Here is a 25,507-nt window from a genome sequence, read left to right as displayed (position 1 = left end):
GAAGTTTTAAAACATAATGCAATGCAACAATGATTGAGAGATGAACAAATAAACCTCACAGTAGGCTTTAAAGGGTTAAAAGTTATAAAAGTGCTTAAAACATTCCCTTCACATTCAAGCAGTGTTGAATTGATAACAACTTTCAGTAATAATAAGGAACTTCTATATAACTAACGAATGTGAATTAGCGCTGTTCACCAAGTCATTGAGCCAGGCTTAATGTTGAGTGTGTGAGTGCAGCGTTTGTGCTCCAGACATGAAGGATTCCTCAGATCAGTGTGTTCATGAGGAAGAGTGTGACGCTACTTTACTAAGGTGAAAAAGGAGGAGGAGCCGCACCACATCTACAGACCAGAAGATCGAAAAAGGCCATCTAGATCTAGGTATTGAATGAATCCAAAATATAGTTGTAAAGTTTTCAATTGCTTACTGCCATCTGGGATTTATTTTTTCACTGCGCTCATGCATTCTGGGATTGCGTTCTCCACCAAAGCTGCGTTATGACCTTAAACAACCGAACCCATGATGCCTAGAAACACTCCCTCCACACACACACTCTATCTCAAGGAGATAAACGTGGTCATTTTTAATTCCCTCTCAGGCTTTCTGAATCCCGTCACAAAAGCCACGTTCAATTCATCTCCCTGACCCTCATAACAAGCCCCGTTATCCTACATTGATAACTTCTTCCTTTTCTCTCATTTTTAATTAAAGCTAATTAAAAATGCCAGCCTCGTTTAGTCACTGACAAGATTCATCTGTGTTCCTGATACACAAATAAATGCAGGCGCGCACAAGCGCTGCTTCATATTCATGAGCGCGAGGTGACAGCGTCCCCTCATCTCTAAAGCGTGTGGTTCAGCAGATTCGGGCCCCCGTGGACCCGCAGTCACATCTAATGCTCTCAGAGCAATGACATCAGAAAGCCTTCGCAAACCGGCCCCTGGACCTGAACTCTCACACCCTCCCTGCGTCCGGCCCGATAATGCACCGTCGACACAATCCTCGGCGTGAGGCGGCGAGAGGAAAAGCTCTCGCTATGCAAACGCCATGATTAAGTGGCCAGAGAAAACAACGTTTTGTTTAATGAGGTCGCGATACGACCTGTGACACTCAAGGCGGAGGGGGAACGTGTAGCAGAAACCGGGTTTTGATGCTGATTCCATCAAAGAGTCGAGCGTCACGTCTCTGCAAGACCACATTATTCTCTTATTTATATTTATGAGTTCAAGCAACTTTCACACGAGGAAAGGAGGATCAGATTCAGTGAACGAGCTCAGGAGGGCGGGCGACATTGTTCAGACATCAGTATGGTGTTTATGACTGACGGCAGCAAAGTTATGAGTTTGATATGTGTTTAGTATCATTGATATACCATGAATGAAATATTTTTTTTTACATTTTCTTTTTTTCTCTCTTTCATTTGAATTTTAGTCATTTTGTTGAGTTGTTTTGTCTTTTTTTCTTTCTTTTTTTTTAGGGCTGTGAAACGATTAATCACATCCAAAATAAACGTTTTTGTTTACATAATGTGGGTGTGCTGTGTATATATTTAAGAATTTTTATTTATTTATATATAAAATATTTATATTTATATATAATATAATGTATAAATATATATACACACTATATACATGCAAACATTTCTATATATGTACATATATACGTGCATGTGTGTGTATTTATGTAAACAAACTTTTATTTTCGATGTGATTAATCGCTTTCTTTTTTAAATATTATAGTATAATATTTAAATATATTTTTATATATAAATATAAATATTTTTATAATATAGTTTTTTATTAAGTTTCAGCAGTTTATTTAGCTTTAGTTATTTTAGTACTGAAACCAAATGCAACTATCTGAAATAAATCCAGTATATTGACCATATATTAGCAGATTAATATGATATTAATTTGTTTATATTTGAAACTAATTCTTAAATCTTCTAACAAATTTCTAAATCTAACAAATTAATTTTGCCGCTGGTGTACGTCATGAAATAATGTTTCAGACTGTGTAGTAATTTATCAGTCCCAGCAGCTGGAAGCTCACAGAACACGCTCCGCTATCAGCCCTCTTATGGAGTGTCGTACAGTAAATTAGCAGACATTAGCTTCAGTTCTGTTTGAATTTCCTAAGGCGTGTTCATGGTGGAGTAAATGTGTTTGAAGTGAACCCGAGCTCCAGGGAATCATCTATACTCACCGCTTTCAGTGTCGGAGCCCTCGGGGGTTTGAGGCCTCAGACGCCGGCTACACACACGGGGAGAGACATCGTGTTAAACACAAGAGAACAGGGACAACACTCTATCCATCAACTAAACACACACACACACACAGACGGCATTTTTATTAATGAAAACGAAGCTTTTTTTAAAACGCTCTCCAAAGTGGATAAACTTGAAAACGATGTTTCGTGTTGTAGTGTGGACTGAGAAACCAGAGGTATTTGAAAACGATGACGTAAGTTTAGTCATGTGACACATATTGTACCAATAGATATTGATGTTTATAGCGGTATTGTGTCTGTTATGTGCTGTTCACTTTCACACAGTTGCTAAAATATGTTACTTTACATATCACAGTCCTGCAAAGATGACAGAAAATTCAGAAAATTCACTCGCATTTGCTGAACATGAGAGCAGTTTTAGCGTTTTACACCAAACATATAATGATGACCTGGACGCTTCAGTGAATGAGGAGATATTTTGCTAAATAAAATGATCCTGCCAGAAGAATTACACCATAACTTTATCATTTATTTTTCCGTCAGTATCATCTCAGTGAGCTTTTGTGAGGGTTTACTCATGCGCAGTAAAGGTGAATTTAGCGTTTTCAGTGTGGACGGAGAACGCTTTAAACGAAAACGCCGTTTTCGAATGTATCCGGATTAACGTAGACGTAGTCTCACACACTCTCTCACATAATGTTGCATAGTTTTCTATAGTCAGCTAAATCATTGTGAATACGCGTCTTGTCGTCCAGTCCTCGTGGTCTCAACGCTACTGATCTAGTCCATAACCACAGGTTATACATGTGAACTCCACCATCATGCCTGTTAATCAGAGTGATTGTTCTCGCATTAACCAAGGACACTTTCAGTATGACGGTAATTTCCTCCTTAAATCAGGAGCATAAACAAACATGTCCTTTTCTCAAAACTGTGATTCCTAATCACTGCATGCTAATCTGAATCCTGAAGACAGTAAAAGTGAAGACAGTGAAGACAGTGAACTCACTCCTCCAGCTCTTCAGCCGCCTGACGTCTTCCAGACCTGTGGAGGACATCACAAATCAAACTTACAACAATCAACCAGCACAATCACACTCAATCACTGCAAGTGTGTGTATCTGTGTCTAGTGAAACGTCTTCTCAGACTGAATCCTCTCATCTAAAACCCACAGCAGTGGCAGCTTTAATTCATCACCATTCATTTGAAAAGAATCATTTTTAAGCATAAATGTGGTGAATAATAATTTTCACACCGTTTCGGAAAATAGCATAGACAATTTTATTATTTTAACCCTCCTTCAGCTCGAGCTTCACGAGTCTTTCTGTGTCAAATCTGCCCTGATTTATCAAGGAAACGCAAGAATAACTTTGATATTGTTAGTAATATTTCAGCTGGACTGAAGCAGCTTCACTTTACTTGATTATCATACATCATTTATTATCATAATCATGAGTATCAAATATGATCATCAGGCTTTTGAGGAAGGTTTATTTGTTCATCTCTCAATCATTATTGTATTGCATTGCATTATAGATTTAAAACCATAGAGATTTGATCATAAACTAAGCAATTAAATATCAGCTTACTAAGACATATTGGCAGATATTGATATTTATATGCATTTTATGCAAGTATCTGCTATTCAGTTATAAAGATATTACTGAGTTACATTAAAAGCATCATAATCTTTTTGTTCATATTTATATCAGCATCTGCACAAAAAAAATAATATTTTTACTCAGTTTGGGCCTGTGAATAAAACTGAGCTGTTTTTCCTTCATATTTTCACTTTATCATCAGACTATGAGCCATAAAAGTCTGATTTATCAAATATGATACTTAAATACACATGCATTATATATATATTTCTTTTTTTTCCTTCTTTTTTTGTCTAAACATTCAATAAACTGTTAAATAAATAATAAAAATAATAGTTTTTCCTGACTATAACTTCATATGACAGGCTTCACACGTTTTAAGGTGATGTACTGGATCCTGCTGGTGTTCTGCTGGTGTTTAGCGCCATCTAATGGCTCCTGAGATTGTGTTCATGTGCAGTTTAATATACTACATCTGAGTGAAATTATGCTGGAATAATAAACACTTCACTAGAGTAGACAAAACAGACTTTCACATTTAGGTGTAATAAATGAAGAGTGAAACAAAGGCCACAGAAATATGAGTTTTCAGTGTGTTCGAGGGTCTTTAGATGCTGATTGTGGGTTCAGCCCCGTTTACAGTGCCGTGTACATGCGAAAACTGCCAAGAAAAGTTGTTCGGGATCAAATGTATTGTGACAATTTGGCCTCAAAGATTCATCAATAAACTGACAGATCATTTAGTGTCAATTAGGAGTGATAGATCTGCAAATCCCGGGATTTCTGCTGTGGGATTAGTGGGAACAGAGCGCCGGTGATTGAGCACGAGGGGTGACATTGAGATGAAGAAAGAGTCCTTGTCTTCTTCAGAGGTTTCAGAAGCAGAATCAATGCGTGGAGAAGGCCTTTAACACCTCCCAGTCGGGAGAATCAGGAGAAGTTTGGTGACGCTTCGACCTTTCCTGAGAGACGGCCAGAGTTTGCTCTATTCTCCGGTAACTGAGCCAATAGAGATGGGGTTTTTGCAGTGAAAATATCAGGATTCCCAAAGAACCTTTAGATTAACGGGTCTTAAAGAACCAGTTTTTCTAAGTGTAAAGAAATCTAAAAGAACATTTTTTCACCATAAAGAACATTTTGTCCAATGGAAAGATTCCCATGGAAGTTCAAGATTCTTTATGGAACCGTCGATGCCAATAAAGATCCTTCATTTTTGAGAGTGAACTTTAATTTCTCCAGTATATGCATCAGTGTTGCCCCTACCATTATATAAGGGGGGCGCCCCGCCCTCCTAACGGCTCCCCCCGCCCCCCCTTGGAGGTCAAGTAAATTTGATTTGATTTTCTTTATAGCGCCAGATTACAATTTGTTATTTTATAAAAAAAAAAACTACATGGCCCTTAAGTAATATGTTGTTTATCTTATTTCCACGATGGCATGTCTTTTCTGTCTGTGTTTGCGCGTTTACAATTATCCCAATGAGTGCGCACGTGCGCACACTCACACACAAACAAACACTTGCGTCACATACAGTTGAGCACTAGCGGACAGAGAGCGCGCGGCGGGAAATGTCGCTGAACTGAAGATGGCAACACTCGCTCTACTGCGAGTAGCAGCCGGAGTAGCTCTCCTGCTCCAAGTCTAACGCCCGGTTCACATATATTTCGTTTGCGGTGAGTATTTTTTTCCCGTACACTGCACGCGGATGCAGTCCGTCGATGATCGATCCGTTCCAGTTGCGGTGCGTATACAGCAGTGCAGAGATCGTTTCCGCACCGAGTCTATTTCTGCTGTGCTGCAAACGCTGAATTAAAGTGACAGCGCATGTTTCGTGATCAAAATGAACACCGATTGACCTGAAAATGTAGTAATTTCACCATAAGTGCGATTAATTAAATAAAATGTAGTAATCTCACCATAAATTTATTTAATTAATTACTACTTTTTTCACTTTAAGACTGAGTTAAAGCAAGGAAAACTACAATTTACCTCAACAAGGCGACATAATGAACAACACTCGTCTCATTCGTGGAGGTGGAAAAACAAGTTCTTTGTGACATGCAAGATTTATTGTATTAAAATTTAAATACAAAAGATTTTAATATAAGTACATGGTTAAATATTTTACCACTTGCTTGAACAATTTAATATATAATTATATAGAAGTAATACATTGAATAATACATTGTTTAAATCAGGGGCGGAGTGGGACCAAAAAATCTACCGGGAAATTTCGTAGACCACCGGCCCTCGGTGGTCAAAAAAAAAAAATGCTCAAAAATATAGCGGTGAATGAGACAATATTTAATTTATTTTTTTTTGTTCCCATTTGCTCAAATAGCAAAAGAAAAACTCCTCTATAGTTTTTTCACAACTTTCAAAAAGAGGAAAAAAATTGCGAGAGATGGATAACAGCAGTCAGAACTAAGAAGAGAGAAATATGCCAATTTGTCATCACTCCCACAGATGCTGTATTAGAAATCCTCACAGCAGCATTAACTAGTTTTTTTGTAATTTTATAAAAATATAATATAGTATAGAATTTTTAATGCATGTGCTGAGGGGGTGCTCATTGACAGGGGGAGCTATATATAGGCTACTAATAATAATTCAGCCAAACTTGGCCACTAAATATTAAATATTCAATTATTTTAATGATCACAATTAAAGTTTTAATTTTATTAAATTGAACAAGCGCAAAATTCAGCATGCAATCAAATATTCAAAAAGATATATTATTAATAATAAGGCTATTTCAACATAATATCACGTTATTTCGACATGTGTGCGTGCAACAAGCAAGATGTGCATTTGTAAATCCGGTGACGCGTGCATTGATTTTTATTGATAAACTAGTGTTTTCTGACAGTGTCAGCTGCAAAGATGAAGTTGACGATCGCCATATTCGTAGTGAACGTGCCTATAGAGAGAAATGCACATCATGGATTACATAATCAGAGAGTAACCTTTTTCTTTTCGTTTTGAATTATTTCGTTTAAAGACATTTCAAGCTTTGTGTTTTTGATGTATTTCTCATGTCTGAGTTTCGTTAAGTTAGGATGAGATGCGCTCCAGTTCACGTGCAATGCAATTGACCGCGCCTCCATGATTAAATTGTCTGTTTTATTTGCTTCTTATTTATTAAATCCATGCAATTGGTTGATGAAAAAATTATTAAAATTAAGATACAATTTATACAAAACGAAATTCACTTTAAAGAAAGGTTTTCTACAAAACAAAACTTAATGAAGTGGTCAAAATCATGTCTGACCCACTCCATGTCTCTCGATATATTAATATATATATATATATATATATATATATATATATATATATATATATATATATAAAATATAATTGCACATCTTACTCGTGCTGTTCACTTTTCATAATCAACATAGATGGAAAAAAATAACATTATAATATTTTAACAAATATATAACTAAATGTGCTTATTTAATGGCTAAAACAGTACAGTAGGCCTACAGACTCTCTATTTGTACAAATTGCTGCACATTCATTTACTTCAGAATTTTGCAAACACAAGTTGAAAGGCATTTGTTCAAATCAAGTTCACGGATAATTGTGCGTGCATTAATTAATCATCATTATGATACTAAAATCATAACAAGTAGGCTGCTATGTACAAAAAATCAGATGAGCCCAGAATATGAACGCAACATTTAACGTTAAGCATTTTCCTCCCATAGAAAACCATTATAAGAACGCTTGATGTGGCTTAATGCAAATTAGAATGTCCCCTTATTATGTCGAAATAACGAGATATTATGTTGAAATAACATATGTCGAAAAAACGACGTCTTATGTCGAAATAACGAGATATTATGTTGAAATAACTTAATATCTCGAAATAGCAAGATAAGTTTTCTTTTTTTTTTTTCTTCAAAATGCGGTTCAGGGCTTCCATAGAATACATCCTGAATGTAATTGCTTCCAGAAATTATTTTTTGGGGGTGCTATCTATCGGGGTGCTTTGGTCATTCTTGGGGGTGCTGAAGCACCTGCTAGCGCCGCCCATGCTCAGCGTCACCTTTCAGTTTTCTTTTTTGCCTTTGCATCATTTAACTCACTCACACGGACATTAGACTTCCAAAACGTGACGAGGAAAAAGAGGTGTTCGGCGGCTTTTTACATCAAAGGCCGGCCCGACAGGCTATGCCATTTGGGGAGGGGCCGCTCACTGATCCCCCTATGTTTTTGAAAACCCTTGACATGGTTGGACCTGCCGAACGGGTTGAGCACTTTTATATACTGTGTTGAGCAGAGTGGCACAGTTTGACCAGCGGGAAGCGGCCGTACATCAGGCCGCCGGATTCTGTTGCTAATATAACTCGCAATGTATAACATTAACTATTATCAGAACGGCCCTCGCGGCCTCAAAACACTACCAGCCAACCGGGAAAAGTCCCGACTCTCCCGATTGCCACTCCGCCCCTGGTTTAAATTGTGTTTACGTGAACGCGCGTTCACAGCAGTGGTGCGTCTGACAGGATTATTCTCTCCAATAAATGCATCATAGAAATAAAAACTTCTCATAAAAAAGCCCTTTTGAAATTTGTTTGTCATATATATGTATTAACTAACATTAACGAACAATGAATGACCAATATATTTGTTAGTATTTATAAATCTTTTTTTAGTTGGTAGTTAAAAAATAAAACTATTTAAGCTCTGGTCCATTAATATTAACAAATACTTCTATAAATTTAACAAAGGTTATTTGCAAAAGTCAATTTTAAAAAGATTTAAATATGTTTATTTATTTTTTTAAAGAGATATCTTATGTTAACATTTTTTAACTTTTACAAACCATTACCCTCCCAGACAATTTATGTGACAGATAGATAGAGATAGATAGATAGATAGATAGATAGATAGATAGATAGATAGATAGTGTCTGTGTCAATTTTCCCCAAACAAACCAACCAACCCCCCCCCCCCAAACCTGTAAACCTAGGGGAAACACTGTGCATATTATATGCAAAATAACTATTTACAAAACATTCAAAATTTTGTGGTGTGTACGATTTTTAAAAATGTATTTAAAATAAGTCTCTGATCAAAATACAGTAAACACTGTGAAAAATTAAAATAACAATTTTCTATGTGAATATAAAGTTTAATGTAATTGTGATCAAAGCTGAATTTTCATGTGTCTTCAGTGTCACATGATCCTTCAGAAATCATTCTAATATGAGGATTTGATGCTCAAGAAACATTTATGATTATTATCAATACTGAATACAGTGCTGCTTCATATTTGTGTGGAAACCATCATACATTTTATTTTTCAGGATTCTTCGATAAATAGAAAGTTCAAAAAGAGCAGCATGTATTTTAAATATAATTTATGTAACATTAAAAATGTTTTTACTGTCACTTTTGATTAATTTAATGCGTCCTTGATGAATAAGAGTATTGATTTATTTCATAAAAAATCCTTACTGACCCCAATTTTTGAATGAGGATAACATTTGAAGTGGATTTTTGTGGAAAAGATTCACTTTCTATTTTTTTAAATACATGTACAGTAAAGAGACTTAACTGTGCATTATTCAGTGAGTATCATGATAGTGTGGCATTCAAAACACAGAACTGCACCGCAGACGTACCTGGGATAAAGCGGGGTAAAATATTGTTATTAAGATAAAAAAAATAGTGATTTTACTATATATTTTATCATGACTAACGCTCTTATATATGATATAAAGTGGGGGAAAAAACAACTGTTAGCAAACAGTATCTTAACACCATCATATAAAGTGTTCTCTCTCAATTAAATACTGTAAAAATTCATAATGTGTCATTTATTATGATATCAAGGTCTCATCTTCAAAAAATTTGGTTTTAGATACTATCAATTTAGCTCTTGAGAGCACTCAATATTGGATTGAATCACTCATTATGAGCCGCATCTTTATATCTGTTAAATAAAATGAGCAACACGAGCTTTACTGGCATATATCAGAGGCAAACACGAGATTCACACACCTCACTATTATGCTAACACTGGAACTAAATGCACACATATGATGCACATGTAAATGTACTGCAGACTTTAGGGCTCATACACACTTTATTATTATTATAAACTAAATTATTTTTGAAGTTGTAAATAAAACAGATTATTATAGCGTTTTACAAGAAAATACTATTTCAGTCTTTCTACTTCAAAATTACATGTTGAATTCAATGTGTTACTTGCCATTTCTATGTAATTATTTGTGAAATGTACCACATATTTTTCATTGTACATTCCGAATCTGCAGTGAACGGATTCAGAATGATGAATTTGATGAGCATTTTTAACAGAGGCTTTATATGGAAACATGGGTGTTTCTGTTTTCTTACATTAGAGTTTACAGGCGAATTACTGAAATGAATGCTGCCATTAGGAGTGACCATAATGTTCATTTAACAGGAGATGATGCCATCATGTGGCGACTGACGGCCATTGCTTGCTGTTCCTCTATTGGAGTGAACAACAAATCCTATAGGACTGATGTAGGATTAGGTGTATTTATTAAGTGTTTTACATCCAAAAGTCATGCTATCGTGATCATGATAAAAGAAATACTAAGAAATGCTCAACTACTGCAGTAATTGCTGGATTGCAAACACATCTCACACATGATGCATGTCCTCTTTCCTGTTTGATATTTACATTTATTCATTTAGCAGATAGTCTAATCCAAAGCAACTTACAAATGAGGAATTTATCTTAACAGGGTTCGTACAGACACTGTCAAATGAAATTCCAGGACTTTAAAGGACTTTTCAAGCTCTACTTTTTTGGTTTTCAAGGACTACAATCAGAGTTCTCACTAATAAAATATCTTTTTTACCTTTTAATTAAAAAAAAGGTCAATAGATATATAAAAATAAACCAATAAAACAAAATGGTACAAATAAAGTGCAGCACATGCAATGACTGCGGTAAGGACACTATGACAAAGATAATCGCTTTCCTTATTCAAACTGATTTGATGGACCTGAAGAATGAAAGTTGTATCATTTACTTGGATATTTATATGAGCAATATCACGCTCATAGCCATGCGAAATAGCTCTATATCTTTATCAGACGGACTGCAGAGGTAATTTTGTGTGAAAAGATTGTTTTATCAACAAAATTAAACAATTTCACATATATTGTCTTTCAATAATTCAAGCACCTTTCAAGTAAATTTAAGTACTTCAAGCACTTTAAGCACCTTGTACGACCCCTGTCTAAAAGGGGTCCTATAATGCCCTTTTCACAAGATGTAAAATAAGTCTCTGATGTCCCCAGAGTGTGTATGTGAAGTTTTAGCTCAAAATACCGCACAGATATTTTTATATAGCATGTTAAAATTGTCACTTTTTGAGGGTGAGCAAAAACACACAGTTTTTGTGTCTGTCCCTTTAAATGCAAATGAGCTGCTGCTCCCGGCACAGGGGGCGGAGCTTCAAGAGCTCGTGTCCTTTTACCTCACACACACATGCACTGAACATTTCAAAACTTTTAGCATTTTATGTTCAAACCGGAGTCAGACAATGATGGAGAGACAACATGTAGAAGCAACAGGACATTTCTGAATGGTTAGTTGATGAATTTATGTAGCTGATGTATAGTTATCTTTTACTCATTGATTAGCATATTCTGTCATGATAATCTATAAATCGTGTTTCAGGGGCGGGGTTTATGTAAATTTTAGGGTTGGTGATGTCACTAATCCGGGAGGAATGTGGTGTAGTCTCTACCAGCCGTTTGTTGTAGTTCTTAAAAAGCGATTTGGGTAAAAGTAAATATCTCCCTTTGCTTTGAACTTTGAGCGTCGTAACTTACACACATTACAACACAGCAACATTACACACTAACTAAAGTTAGAAAAGTCAAATCATAATCAACCACCCCTTTAACAATAAAAAAATAAACAAGAAGTGTTAGAAATACAAAGTTTCAGACATCGTTCAGAGACTAGAAAGAGAATGAATTATTCTTATTCCATCTTATTTATACAATAATTTATGGACTTACCGATGATCTGTTTAATAAAATGCTGGACTGAAACTGCGGTTTAATAAAGCGTGTGTGGAACTGTTTCTTATTGACAGCACATGCAGTGTGTGAGGGGTGTTGTGAGTGTGATGTTTTGAGCAGATGTAGATACTGTAGGAAATGACAGTGTGGGCTTTTAGAAAAGCAAAACATGAAGAACATCTCATAAATCTAGAGGTTTGTACTCACTTGGCAGATCCGGTTCCTGCGCTCTCCTCCGCCCATCCTCCCTGCCGACGGGCCGGTTTCGGTGGAGGACCCTGGGATCGAACACACACACTCTCAGTACATTCACAGCACAACATCACGTCTCATGGATGAGCACTCAAATAGATGTGTGTCTTCACATTAACTCAGATATTAGAAAGGTACTTGTACTAAAAATGTAATGTACGCACATGTAGCCAACATCATAATTTGTTAATACTAGTATTAAAGAGCACCTGTTATTCTTTTGTCCATGTTCATCTGTCTTTAGTGTGTAATGTTGCTGCTTGAGCATGAACAAGCTCCAGTTAATCTCTATATCAGTGTCAATGTTTCTGAACTCCCTGAAACGCCTCCATTGTAGTCTTGAGTTTCTTCCGGGAACGAACACGTCACAATATTCCTCATTTAAATAATGAATATGCAGAATAAAGGGGCGGGGCCTGGTTGAGTTAGTTAGTGGTGTGTTAAACTGGTGGTTATGGTAAGGGGCGGGACATTTCCCAAACACTCTCAAAGCGCTCGACCAATCACAGCACACTGATCCAGCCGACCAATCAGAGCGCAGTGTGCTTTTCAGAAGGAGGGGCTTCATAGAGACAGGAAGTAAACAGAGCGTTACTGACAGACTGAGAAGAGAGGAGCCGCAACAATGGAGAATATGAGGAAAATAATCAACATTCAAGCAGGAAAACATGTTCTAGTAGAGCCTGAAACATCAAGACTCTGTAAAAGGGCATAATAGGTCCTCTTTAAATGTTTTTTTTTTTTAAACGACAGCTATAAGGTAAACAAAAGACAGGCGTACAACACTAATCACATCTTCTGATTCTTTATTATGACTATTTTGTAATAGTGCAGTGATGAACACTGTGAAATAACACAACTGGAGGTCTGGGAATGATGTAGTGATGAAAACGTGACACAAATGAAAACTCTTAGGCTATATTTGAATTTGTTCTTTGTCTAGATCAGGACATTCACCAGGTGCATCCTGGGATGCTTTTAAACAGTAGTGAAGGAGGAACATGTGTCTCCCAAAACTATCTGCTACAACTCATTTAGAGCCAATTAAGTAAATATACAAAACAAATAATTAGTAAATAATTACTAATAGTAAATATACAAAACAAATAAGTAAACAAATAATAAGCAAACATATAAAACAAATAATTAATACAATTAATTAATAGGCACAATATATATTTATTTATTTATTTATTTTTTTATGTCTTTACTGACACATTTGGTGAATTTAATGCGTCTTTGCTAAAGAAAAGTATTATTTTCTTTTTTCTGCGTTTTATTAAATCTTACCCTAAACTTTTGGATGGTAATGTAATAATCTGTAACATTCTGATAATAATCACAAATGTTTCTTGTGCATCAAATCATCATATTAGAACGCTATTTAACAATATCACAGTTTTGACTGTATTTTTGATCCAATAAATGCAGCCTTGATGAGACTTCTTTCAAAAACATTAAAACATCTTAATCCAAACCTTAGTCAACTTTAAATAAAGATCTGGGTTATAATATGTTATGAAATAGCGATGAAATAAACGAGTGTAGGACACTCAGAGAGGTCTGACAGGGTTTGAGGGGTGTAAGTGTGGGAACCGCTCTGACCGGGCATGACCCAAAATAGCTTCACAGGGGAAAAAAACATCTCACTTTATTCTTTCATTCTGAAAATAGTCGTTTGGGCTTCGACAGCGGTTCTGTGAGCAGCTGAATAACGGTCCAGCTTTAACATGACAGAATTCCTCGGGGCACAACAAGGGTGGGCAACCCACAAACGCATTTGAAAAAAGACGCATTTCTCATTACCAAATTGGGTCTGCAAATAAGCCAGAGCCCTGCAGGAATTCAGTTACTTTCAGCATAAAAAACACAGCAGAGCAAATAAACTTCCGTTCCTGGGTTCCTTCAGCAGGGTCATTTGTAAATCCTGATGTCAGGATGGGGGGGGGGGGGGGGTCGCTCTGCATTCCACCTCAAAAGAGACGCTATACATGTCTTTCATGCAATCCGTGGAAAATAGGTCAGCAGAGAGAACCAGGGGAGTGAATAATGAGTGTTCATCAAGTGCCATCAGTTCACCTGAATAAAAGCACATAAAAGTCTCCTGTACTGAAGATATCAGCTGTTCAATTCAATAAAAAAACTAACAAAAAACACACTTGCAATAAAAATAGACCCTCAAAAGAATTTCAGGGGATCTATTAACTGAACTTAAATAAATGCAAGTTAAAAATTCTAAATTATTGCTATAATTAAACCTTTTTAAGTTGCATATATTGTACAACATTTTGACGAGTTCTGTTGTAGATAATAAAAAATTTACTCTTTCCCGGCCAGCCTTTTGTTTTTAAGTTGCCAGCCAACGCCAGCATTTTTTTAATTTTATTTCATGGTCCCCAGAATATTTTGTTGTAAAAATATGTAAACAGTCATTATATCAAAAGAAAGAACAGAGCCTCTGCTTAAAAAAAAAAAAAAAACTCTGGTAGGTCACATTACAGTTACAACATGGCGAATGCAGTACATGCAGATTACATTATATTACAACATACTTTTTTAGCGGTCGCAAAGTATGTCCCTCCTCAAGAGAGTTTCAGACGCAGCCTGAATGATTCCTGGATGAATCAGCTGTTTGAATAAATCGGTTGACAGTGACTTGCCGCCACCTACTGACAGTTTTAGCTTCATATTTTAACTATCATTTCATTAAAAAAAAAAAAAAAAAACATTTTTTAAAATCATGTTTCAATACTTCAAATATAATGTCTTAGTATACTAACTGAATATAAATGTAGGAATTTGGTATTAAAGATGATGCAAACATCTAAGGTTATACAAATTTGCCCCCTTATAAATGTAAAACTGCAGTGCACTTGGAAATCAATGTGAGGGTACGTTTACACGACAACAATGCACTAAGAACGGAAAAGTTTTTCCTTTGCATTTTTCGCATATAGACAACAACGTTGTCAAAACGATCACAGTTCACGCGAATTAGCGGAAATTATTAAAAGCTGCCTTTTTTTATATATATGTGTGCATTAAAAGTACCATTCCAGCAGCGAGAATGATACTGAACCAAATAAAGATATATGTCTTGGCGTCTGGTGTCTTTATTGAACCAATCAGATAAGAGTAAATCCCTCAATGAGTCAATGAGTGAGAGAAAAGAAAGACGGATCAGTGCATATCGGGTTAAATGCTGCAAATAATTTTTTTCTTACATTTGAAATGCGATTTTCACCTTTACAAAGCTTCTCTTGCGCATGTAAATTTAATGTACGCACAATCTTATGTACACTTCCACAAATCTTACCCTGCACATGCGATTCTTTATGGCATCATTTTACCTTCATACGTCTCAGTAGGGTTGGGTATCGTTTTTTGTTTTTTTCGATACCGGTGTCAAATCGATACCTTTAAAAAAAAACGGTGCCTGTACCGATACTTAAAACAAAAAAGAAAAAGATAAAATAAAAAATTCTTAAAATTGAATATATTAAAATTTTAGAGTAAATATATAAATATAAGTACTTTAAATACAAAACAGAACAAATTTACATAACAAATTCACAATAAAACCTAAGCCTCCTAACCCAAATACAATAATTTAAAGGTATAGCGGAGGATTTTCTTTTTCCGGGTGGATCATCAAGACTATTGGTCCTCCTAAGTGTCAATCATTCTGGTGATATGTTTACGTAAGGCCGTCGTACGTGCTCGTGCACACGATTCACACGATGGCGTGCGCTCAAAACACAGGTTGGGCTTCCCACTGATGCCTCAGTCGCGAAGTTTCTTGACAGGTAAAGTTTGGCATGCTATTTGGAGAAATCCATTTAAAATCACTGCTAGTAAAAGTTAATGTAAGCTATGATTAGCTCGTGCACACGTTTAATAGGCGTTCCCTCTCGGGAGCAGGTAGAGTGTTGCGCATGTGCATTTTTTCAAAAAGTGGAGAGGGCGGTTCTTTTCTAAAATTCGGGAAAATCCTCCGCTATACCTTTAACACTACAGTACTAATAACAGCAAAGTAGGCTGTATTCTTAGTATGCTACAAACCAGCTTTAAATTTCAGCAATTCTTTTCACATTTTTTGCGTTCTCTGGCCAAATACGACACCTCTCCTGACTTATTGCATATCCTTGGCTTCTCCACACAGCTCGCGCTGAAAAGCGACGCAGTGCCAAACGCTGCTCCTCCTGCATGGACTCCACCACCGCAGCGACGTCTTGATGTGAGTGAGCATATATATTTTAATCACAATTTATGGTTAGGCTAAAGTTAATCCTCTGGGGTCGACAAACGCGCCGGCGCATTTTGCTGGATTTTTTCACATGGCGGCAAAATATGAATATGCCTATAGAGAGCGCTCGCTATTGACATCAACTCGATAAAACCAGAGAATGTCTAATATGGCGAGAAGTTTCACTCTCACTACACTTCCGGCTTCTGAACTGGTTGCAGTTCCTCTCTGATTCCATATGAGGGCGCTCACAGGACGAGTGCAGAATGAATGGAGGTCTATGGCGCTATACCAATAAAAATCCACTTTTCTCAGGATATAATTTTTTGTCTTGTAATTTGAATGTTGTATTCGAAAGGAGATGCAAATAAATTACACACTGCTGGGTGTTAGATTTTTTTGAGTCACTTATTTGCTTTAAAAAGTCTTTTAAAGTGTCAATGACGTCATTCACATGTACAACCAGAAATACTGCTTCACGGCAATCCTTCAGTCGCTTTGGTGCGTTCGCGCTCTGCACTTTCTTTTCTCTTGAGGCATCGACAACACAGCTGACACAGGTAAACACACGTGCTAGAAGAGTTTTTGTTTTGTTTGTTTCTGGTCCTGCTGCGGATGACACGATGCCATCAAGCGGTATCTCTGGTCGTAATCAGTCCTTCACTGACCAATCAGCGTTCATTAGCAGAATGCTAGCGTTTATGGGCAACAACAACTCAGCCTGTAAGAAATCAAAAGGACATAAGTACTCGTTCATTCAACTTTCGACCTAAAACCCATGTTGAACTTGCAAAATCTACAATCAGATCTGAGATTTCTCAACGGCAATCGGGTGAAAGAGACACATTTAGCCATCTAGCCCCATTGACTCCCATTCATTTTGCACTCATGGCGATCGCCCCCAGTGGAACTCTGGTGGAACTACAACCAAAATTCGGTACAATAGGACTTAATAGGGAGTGGGCAGGCTCTCCGTAGACGGGCTCTGATAAAACTCATCAGATGGATGTACTTTATGTCGTCCACGTAATGGAAATGGGCTAAACTAAAAAGGCGATGTTATGAAAAAATAATATAGTATCCATCGGCATCGCTACTGTAAAGTAAAATAAAAAAATAATAATAATTTCCTACCTATCCCTAGCTGCCACTGAAAGAAGAAAAAAAAGAAAAAAAGAAAAAAAATACCCTACCGACCTATGACCTCAACTGACAACCAACCGGAACCAAACTTTTTTTTATTTTTATGCCTAATCAAATCATAAAAGACAAAGAAATCACTCTCTGCTCTTCGCTGAATAACTTTTGTAAGTATTAATCTTTATTTAATTCACTTAAAGGCCGCCAGTGTCGCTAATAACACGGGTTTCTGAATTCTACATACATCATCTTTAAGAAAGCGTTCTGTTTCTAAGAACAATGACAAAATAATTCACTGATAAGTGAGTCAAGAGTGAATATACAATAAAATCAGCCCCAGTGTTTAGCATGAGGATCAACATTCACAGATCTCAACGCTGGATGCTCAGATGTGTCTGCTTCACACAAGCAAAACATACATTTGCAAAGAAACAAAATTAAACACTGACTATTAAGACGTGAGGAAAACCGGCCTGTCACACATCATGGCAGAAAAATGTATTTCATGTATATGTGAGGTCACAGGGGACTCAAGAATCCTGGTTTTACATCGGAGAACGCAGCCTAATTTGGAAAGTTTACAGGAAAAAAAAAAAACATAGCTGGAATTCCGAGCAGAACTCGTGTACGGCTCTCAGCACTCTCGGGGACAAACCAAGAGCGACCAAAGATGGCATGCCTCAGATGCCGATGCCCTGCGGTAACAGCAGAGAAATGTGCCTCAAACAATCTTCAGTTCATGTGTAAGAGAGAGAGTTCACTGAGGGAAACTCCTGAAAATAGACCCAGCGCTCAGGACATTAATACTGTTAATATTTTTGTTATACTCGCATTTAGAACAGGCTTTGCACTGCATGATGCTTTCATTGGCCTACGATATTTCCATGTGCATCGATTAGGGCTCGCAATTCTTAAAAATCACAATACATATCGTATCGGCACCCAAGTATCGTGATAGTATCGAATCGGGAGATATCCCGATTCGATACTATCACGATACTTGGGTGCTGATACGATATGTATTGCGATTTTTAAGAATTGCCATTTCTTTCTTTACAATTAATTTCAAAAACAATTAATCACATCTTTCTGAGTTTTACCAGAGACAATTTATATAAGAGACATGCCACTTCCTCAATCCTCAATAGAACTATATAGAGCTGTTAAGTCCCGCCCCTTCCGCTAACCCCGCTGGACCTCTAGGTTGAAAAATTGTCAATGCAAGTGAATGGGAGAAAATTATTATTTTCTGGTCCCGTTTGAATTGTGCCATGAATGTGAACATATGTTGTCTGTGATTTTTTTATATAATCTTTCATGTTACGAGTTTGACAGTATATGGTATGATTCTTCGGCTAGCAGTTGTGGAAAAGACATAACGAGAAAGACTACATGTCGCCTATGTGACGTCACCCCATAAAGTTGACTTACCCGTGGTTTTCACCAACCTCAACGATTTTGTTCTCTCCCTGAAAGAAGGCGGTGAAGTGCACCAAAGACACAGCCATGTTTAGCGGGATCCGTGAGATAGTGTCCGTGTGCTAGTGGTGTTGACGTTTCAAACGCGTAGAAAGCAGCGAAGAGTTGTAGTCCACAAAGTGCTCACACACAAAGTCTAACCGTATCAAACTTCTACACGCTAAATTGTAGCATTCTTCACACGAAAGATTATATAAAAAAATCACAGACAACATATGTTCACATTCATGGCACAATTCAAACGGGACCAGAAAATAATTATTTTCTCCCATTCACTTGCATTGACGATTTTTCAACCTAGAGGTCCAGCGGGGTTAGCGGAAGGGGCAGGACTTACCAGCTCTATAAGGAAAACCCGTAACGGCAAAGATGGCGGTTGTATGCACATGTCCCGCCCCTCCCGCTGGAAAGCCAATCATCTGCTTTTAACAGTCAAGCCGCAAAACATTTAAACCTATCGTCTGGTTCCACTGACGCATGCGCACAGTTGAGGTTTTGCGACAGCGGAGACGATTTGGGGACAGCGAGTTGTTGTGTGTGCAAGATCAGTGACAGGGCGCATATTTAACTGAAAGAGCCATATGGAAAGGACAAGCAGAGAGGGAGAGCCCCGGTCACGCGCGCGCACTCTCTCTCTCTCTTTCCGAAGCCAGGCGAAAGTGTAAACAAGACTTCACCGTCTCCAAATTAAGCGCTGTCTTGCTCTCTCTCCCGCACGCATATTAATCAAAATAAAACGACATGATGGTAAAAGGTCGGAAGACCAAAGTTTCATGTTGGAGCATTCGGAGATTTTTTCCCCCTGAATTACCGCTGGGTGTGAATTGTGCTAAAATACGTTGCCTTATCTTCTCTGAAATGCGTTCCGCACATTCAGCTGACATAAAATTACTCTAAATAAACGAAAAAACCTATCCAGTGATGTAATGTTTTCTGTGTTGACACTAACATTGTGGAATGTCCATGTCCTAACTGCTGGGATAATCACACAACCGTATGACACGTCCAATTCGCGAACTAATGATTCATTTGAACCGATTTATTTTAATGAATAGTTAAAACAACTGATCTATACAATACATTGTTATTACTGATAAAGTGCAAACCTGCTTATATTTAAATAAAGGAGAACAATATTGACATTGAATATGCACAACACCGACATTCTGGATAGAGACGTAAATGAAGTTGGTGTCGTGAACCCTTGCGCATGCGTAGTAAAGTATAACCTGTGGGGAAAAAGGCGTTTTAAACCTTATTTTGGGGCAAAGTCATCAAACTTTTTCAGCGATATTTATCATATTTTACTGCTGTTTCTATACATGCACTTTTTATGTCCCAGTGACCAGTGAAAGTGCAGTTCTGACTCTCTGCCCATTCATTTCCATTCATTTAGACAGGAGCCTGGTCTTGTTAGTCCGAAATAGCTGCCCGGAGGCGTTGCCAAGATGGCGGCCGAGTGGCACGACTTGCCTAAAAGGACTTTGGTTTTACTTCAGAAGCATCATACAGTTCTACATTCTCTTGAATAAATGATTCAATAACAAAAAAAAAATTTAACAGTCACCTAGTGGCGAAACAATGTAATTGATAAATGCGTTATTTTAAAGGTCCCGTTCTTCGTGATCCCATGTTTCAAACTTTAGTTAGTGTGTCATGTTGTTGTTAGAGTATAAATAATATCTGTAAAATTATAAAGCTCAAAGTTCAATGCCAAGCGAGATATTTTATTTAACAGAAGTCGCCTACAGTGAACGGCCCGTTTGGACTACATCTCTACTTCCTTCTTTAATGACGTCACTAGAACAGTTCTTTGACTAACCTCCGCCCACAGGAATGCTCCCTCAAATCTACTGGCTACTTGCGCACTTCTTATAACTTACTGTTTACTCAGCTCTTACAGTGATTTTCTGAAGTAAAACTGACGCTTCATCTTTTATGTGATGTACAATAAACTTTATTAAACTCATCAGTATATGTTTGATCATCATTCAGACAGCAGACTTGTAGGCGATTAATAATGGATACATACAAGCAGATGACAAATACGTTATAATAACCGTAATTAAACTACTAAACTATACCTGTTCCATCTCTATACAGCACTCTGACTCTGTAGGCATTATTGTCCGACTCGAACTGAACACGTTACTGAGAGTTTCTGATATTATCATCATTCCGAGAGATGAAATTGTCCTGAGAGACTGAGCGCGAGCTCATGAAGCTCCGCCCCCTGTGTCGCCCAGCAGCAGCTTATTTGCATTTAAAGGGCACACACTAAAACAGCGCGTTTTTCTGAGCCCCAAAAAATGACAATTTAAACATGCTGTAAAAAATTATCTGTTGGGTATTTTGAGCTGAAACTTCACATACACACTCTGGGGACATCAGAGACTTATTTTACATCTTATGAAAAGGGGCATAATACGGGACCTTTAAGCGCTAAGTTTCTATCAAAAGCTGATTTACTCTATTTCGATCGCTATCGTAGACATCAGTGTTCATATTTTAACTTTAAACTTTTATCCCAGTACTTCTATGATAATTTTAACTATTGTATCACAGAATTGATGATACTATGAGGTTGATAAGAGTGTTTGTGAAGCTGTTTCATGACGACTCTCTCCGGGTCAGCGCCAACACAGATCTGAATGTTGCGATATGGTTTTGTCAAAGTTTAATAGACAGACAAAATGAAAGATCGCGAGTGTGTTTGAATGGAGATCGCAGTGTTTTAAAGGTGAACCGTGCAGCTCTATTGTCTTATCTCTCTCTCAGCGTATGAGCAGTGCGAGGGCTTCCAGTGTGTTCAGTCTCACGTCTCTTCCACGCGTCCACTTGGGACATTACGTCTCTCAACACTCATAGATAACGACACATTTCATCCTCTGTTGGAACGAAAGTGGCTAACTTCTGTCAACCTCATCTACAAGCAAGGACAAAAATAAAGCAATTTCATTTGAATTAATATCGACTCTGGAATAAAAGAAAATATTTGTTTAAATAGTAAAAAAAAAATTGCGATAGTTAGTGCTTTTCTGCAGTATGGATACACCGATCCTCGCTCTCTCTCTCTGCTATGGCGAATTAACACACGCCCGCTTCCTCTCACTCGCTCCGATTGAATTGCGCATAATTTTAATAATTCCCGCAGGTTTTGCTCTCACACCTCAAGCATGTGAACCACTGATCTATATATGGCACTCTCAAACAGCTTATGAGTACAAAAATTACTTATTTTTCGAGGCTTATTGCGCTTAAAGCTACAATATGTAAGACTTTTGTAATAAAATATACAAAAATCACTTGCACAGTGTGATGCATTTCCTGCAGTTGTGTACTTACAATATCCCAAAAGTTCCCAAAGATTTTTAATTTCAGAGAAATTCCCATTTTAAATAATGGCTCGTCCCTGTTCACTTGTCGCCTGTCAATGACGTAATATCCGCGTTATCCCTGGTTTCCGCTCGTACTGCCGTAGTAACCATGGCAACAGACGTGGACGACTGCGTTACGTCTAGCGGCGCGCTCACGCTGTTGTTGTTTCGTTCAAACATTATGGACCATGGCAAGCAGACTTTGGGTCAAAAGGAGAACTAAAACGAGGATCAACATCGGCGTGGCGTTTTCGAGATGCCGAGAGCTAGCGTCCGCGGCTAACTTCCACTTGACAGAGACGTCTTGCGTGTGCTTTATTAGACAGGTGAGCAAATGTAAATAAAACTAATCAATGTCATCTCAACATGATGATGTTAGAATATGATCAGTTTGTTATGCTAATGTTGATCTAGCTCACTGCTAGTCTCATACAGACAAACTAACACACAGAATAACATTATAACTTTAACACACTCAAATGCAGTTTAGTGTGATAGTGTAGAGCAAGTGAAACAGTGCTGCATTCCCTCACAGGTTTCATTTGTCTGATAAACTGCCCTGTGTGAGTATTATTCAGCACTAGCGGATAAGTTAGTTCAGTAGAATGAAATGTCCTTGTTCCTATCCACGAGACTCGCATGTGGCGCTGAGATCTGTCTCTCATTAACACTCGCGCCCTGCTTCATCACAGTCATGTTAAAAACATCAGTGTATTCACTCATCCATAAACAATATGAGATCCATCAGCATAACGACAAGTTCCATAATTCCGCTTATGCATCATCAACCTACACCTTTGTTATTGTAAGAGGTTAGCGACCCCTAGTGGTGAAACTTTAAACGGTCAAATACATTAAAAATTATGTCAAAATGCCCATTTTGTCAATACAGTCAGTTTTGGAATCTAAATAGTTGAAAAAGAAACCGCATGTTGTGTAACAGTACATTGGATCCATGCATAAGCTCTTAAAGTCCAGCACTAATATTCCTGCTGCGGTCCGTCATGTTCGTCAAAGAACAAAAGACAAAGAGAAAATCACTCTCTGCTCTTGATTGAATACATTTTGTAACTTTACTTCTAAGCATTAATCTGTATTTATTTTTTACAATGGAGACTATCCAGTGTTATTTAACATTTGATTACTTCGACAACTCAAGATGTCATTTAATTTTTCCTACTTTCATTTTAAAGGGAAAGTAGTCGAAAGTAACAGGGTGGACAATAAATCGAGGGACAAGCTAAAAAGCTTGATTATAATTGATTATAATGTAATAATTAAAAAAAGAATATATGCAGTAGAGAGAATCTTTACTGATATACCCAACAATGTAAAAACAAAAAGGGAAAAAATCATGTACTGTACAGTAGGCCTGAGTGTTGTATTTATCATGAAAGTGGGATACGCAGGCCTCGTGACAGAGGAAAAAATGGTGATATGTGGTGGTTCAAAATGCTTTAAAATGAATTTAATGCTTTAATGAGCATCAATATGCTTAGAGTTCAATGGTGTTATTTATGACTAAGAAAGGTTAAAAAGTGTATATTGTTCAACATGTTACTGCAGTAAGACCATGATCTTTGCTGAGGACACAAAGGCACAGAATCCCGGGAATGACCCAATTGCATGTGTCCTGTCAGATTTAATCTGGAGCCTTTTTTTCCCATATACAACAAACATGTATAACTTACTGATCTGGTCCATTAAAAAATAAGATTTAATGGGAGAGAATTTGTACTGTGTAATCAAAACCGTATCACGTCTTACTTCTTAACTTACTATGAGAAGATACGGTTACTAGACCTTTTTCCTAAGTCATGTCTTAAATAAGGACTTCCTCAAACGAAAAGTTTTTCTCTCTGGTTAATATTCATAAATTCAGTGAAATGTGTTTGTTTTGATGCAGACTGACCTCTGTAACAGAACTGAGCGATGAAGATGATTTCCTCTGACGAGAGTCTTCAGTGTTCATCATCTCAGCAGCCTGACGAGCTCTTCGGCCTGACCGAGCCACCTATTCAACATAAGCAGAACACCTGTCAATCATAACCTCTGGGCAGCACACCTGTCAATCAACATCTTCTGGAATAATCCATCCCAACATTAACAGACATTAGAAATTACAATCTGCTAGAAGAAAATTAGGTCCGTTTTAGAACACTGAGATGTACTTTATTTAATGCTTGATCAATTAAATAATAAAAATGTATGATTTGGTATTTTTTATTAGACTTATTTAGATGTTTATTAATGCATGTTCAGCGTGAGAGAGTCATGTGGTCCACAGACGCCATTACTGTTGCTATGGCAACATGACGCGCCGCCAACTCTGTTTACACGCGATGAACGAGAAACAAACGCAAAGTACGCGTTCCCTTAAACACACAAACAACTCTACATCATGTTAGTCCTGTTTATTAAAGTTGACTGATCTGCGGTACTAGTTCATTTGACAGGGTATCGGCTGTTTAGCCCACAAAACACTAACGTTAATGTCCTGCAGTTTGAAACGCGGCGTGAAAGAAAGACTAATGTGAGCCTTTCTGCAAGCTAACGTTACTCCGTGTCTGCACAACTGTCTATCTGGTCGCGAATCAATCTGTAAAAACAGTTTAATATGAATTCAACTCACATTTTTAGTTAATCCACCGTCTGCCAGCTGAAGACTGTCGTCCATTTCTAACGGAGCCGCGTACCGGAAGTGACGTCACGTCACCGCTGAATCCTGGCCATCCTGGCACGTTATGAAATATAATATGGCAAAATAATTATATCCAAGGCAAATTCCACCAGTCATACCCGAATAGGTGATTTTCATGCAAAATATTGCCTAAGTACCAGTTGACTTTCAAAATAATAAAACATGTATAAAAAGCTATTTATTTCTGTCTGTCTTTCTTTCTTTGTATCTATCTTTGTTTGTTTGTTTGTTTGTTTGTTTGTTTGTTTGTTTGTTTGTTTGTTTGTTTGTTTGTTTGTTTGTTTGTTTCTTACGTATTACTGTCGTCCAGTGATTAATGTGATTGTCAAAAAGTATACAAAACAAAATAAAATGAAATAAAATCAGACTGATAAACAGTAAAACGGTGCTATGCATTTTTTACCATGTTTTTAGGTGTGTGCCATATAGTATTCT

General features: G+C 37.2%; 1 protein-coding gene across 1 annotated transcript in view; it reads right to left on the bottom strand.

Moving 5' to 3' along the window:
• Positions 1 to 25,098, bottom strand: part of ift43 (intraflagellar transport 43 homolog (Chlamydomonas)) — a 33,166-nt gene extending 8,068 nt beyond the window's left edge. The window contains exons 1-5 of the mRNA XM_081394223.1: positions 25,004 to 25,098; positions 24,284 to 24,385; positions 12,085 to 12,155; positions 3,242 to 3,277; positions 2,209 to 2,255 (exon numbers count right to left, since the gene is read on the bottom strand). Of these exons, the coding sequence (XP_081250349.1) occupies positions 2,209 to 2,255; positions 3,242 to 3,277; positions 12,085 to 12,155; positions 24,284 to 24,385; positions 25,004 to 25,048 (301 nt within the window). The 5' untranslated portion in view covers positions 25,049 to 25,098. The remainder of the gene's footprint in view (positions 1 to 2,208; positions 2,256 to 3,241; positions 3,278 to 12,084; positions 12,156 to 24,283; positions 24,386 to 25,003) is intronic.
• Between the last annotated feature and the right edge of the window lie 409 nt (positions 25,099 to 25,507).

This window comes from Scardinius erythrophthalmus (genome assembly GCF_964197995.2).
Source record: "Scardinius erythrophthalmus genome assembly, chromosome: 19".
Taxonomy (NCBI): domain Eukaryota; kingdom Metazoa; phylum Chordata; class Actinopteri; order Cypriniformes; family Leuciscidae; genus Scardinius; species Scardinius erythrophthalmus.
This window is presented reverse-complemented; position numbering and strand designations above follow the sequence as displayed.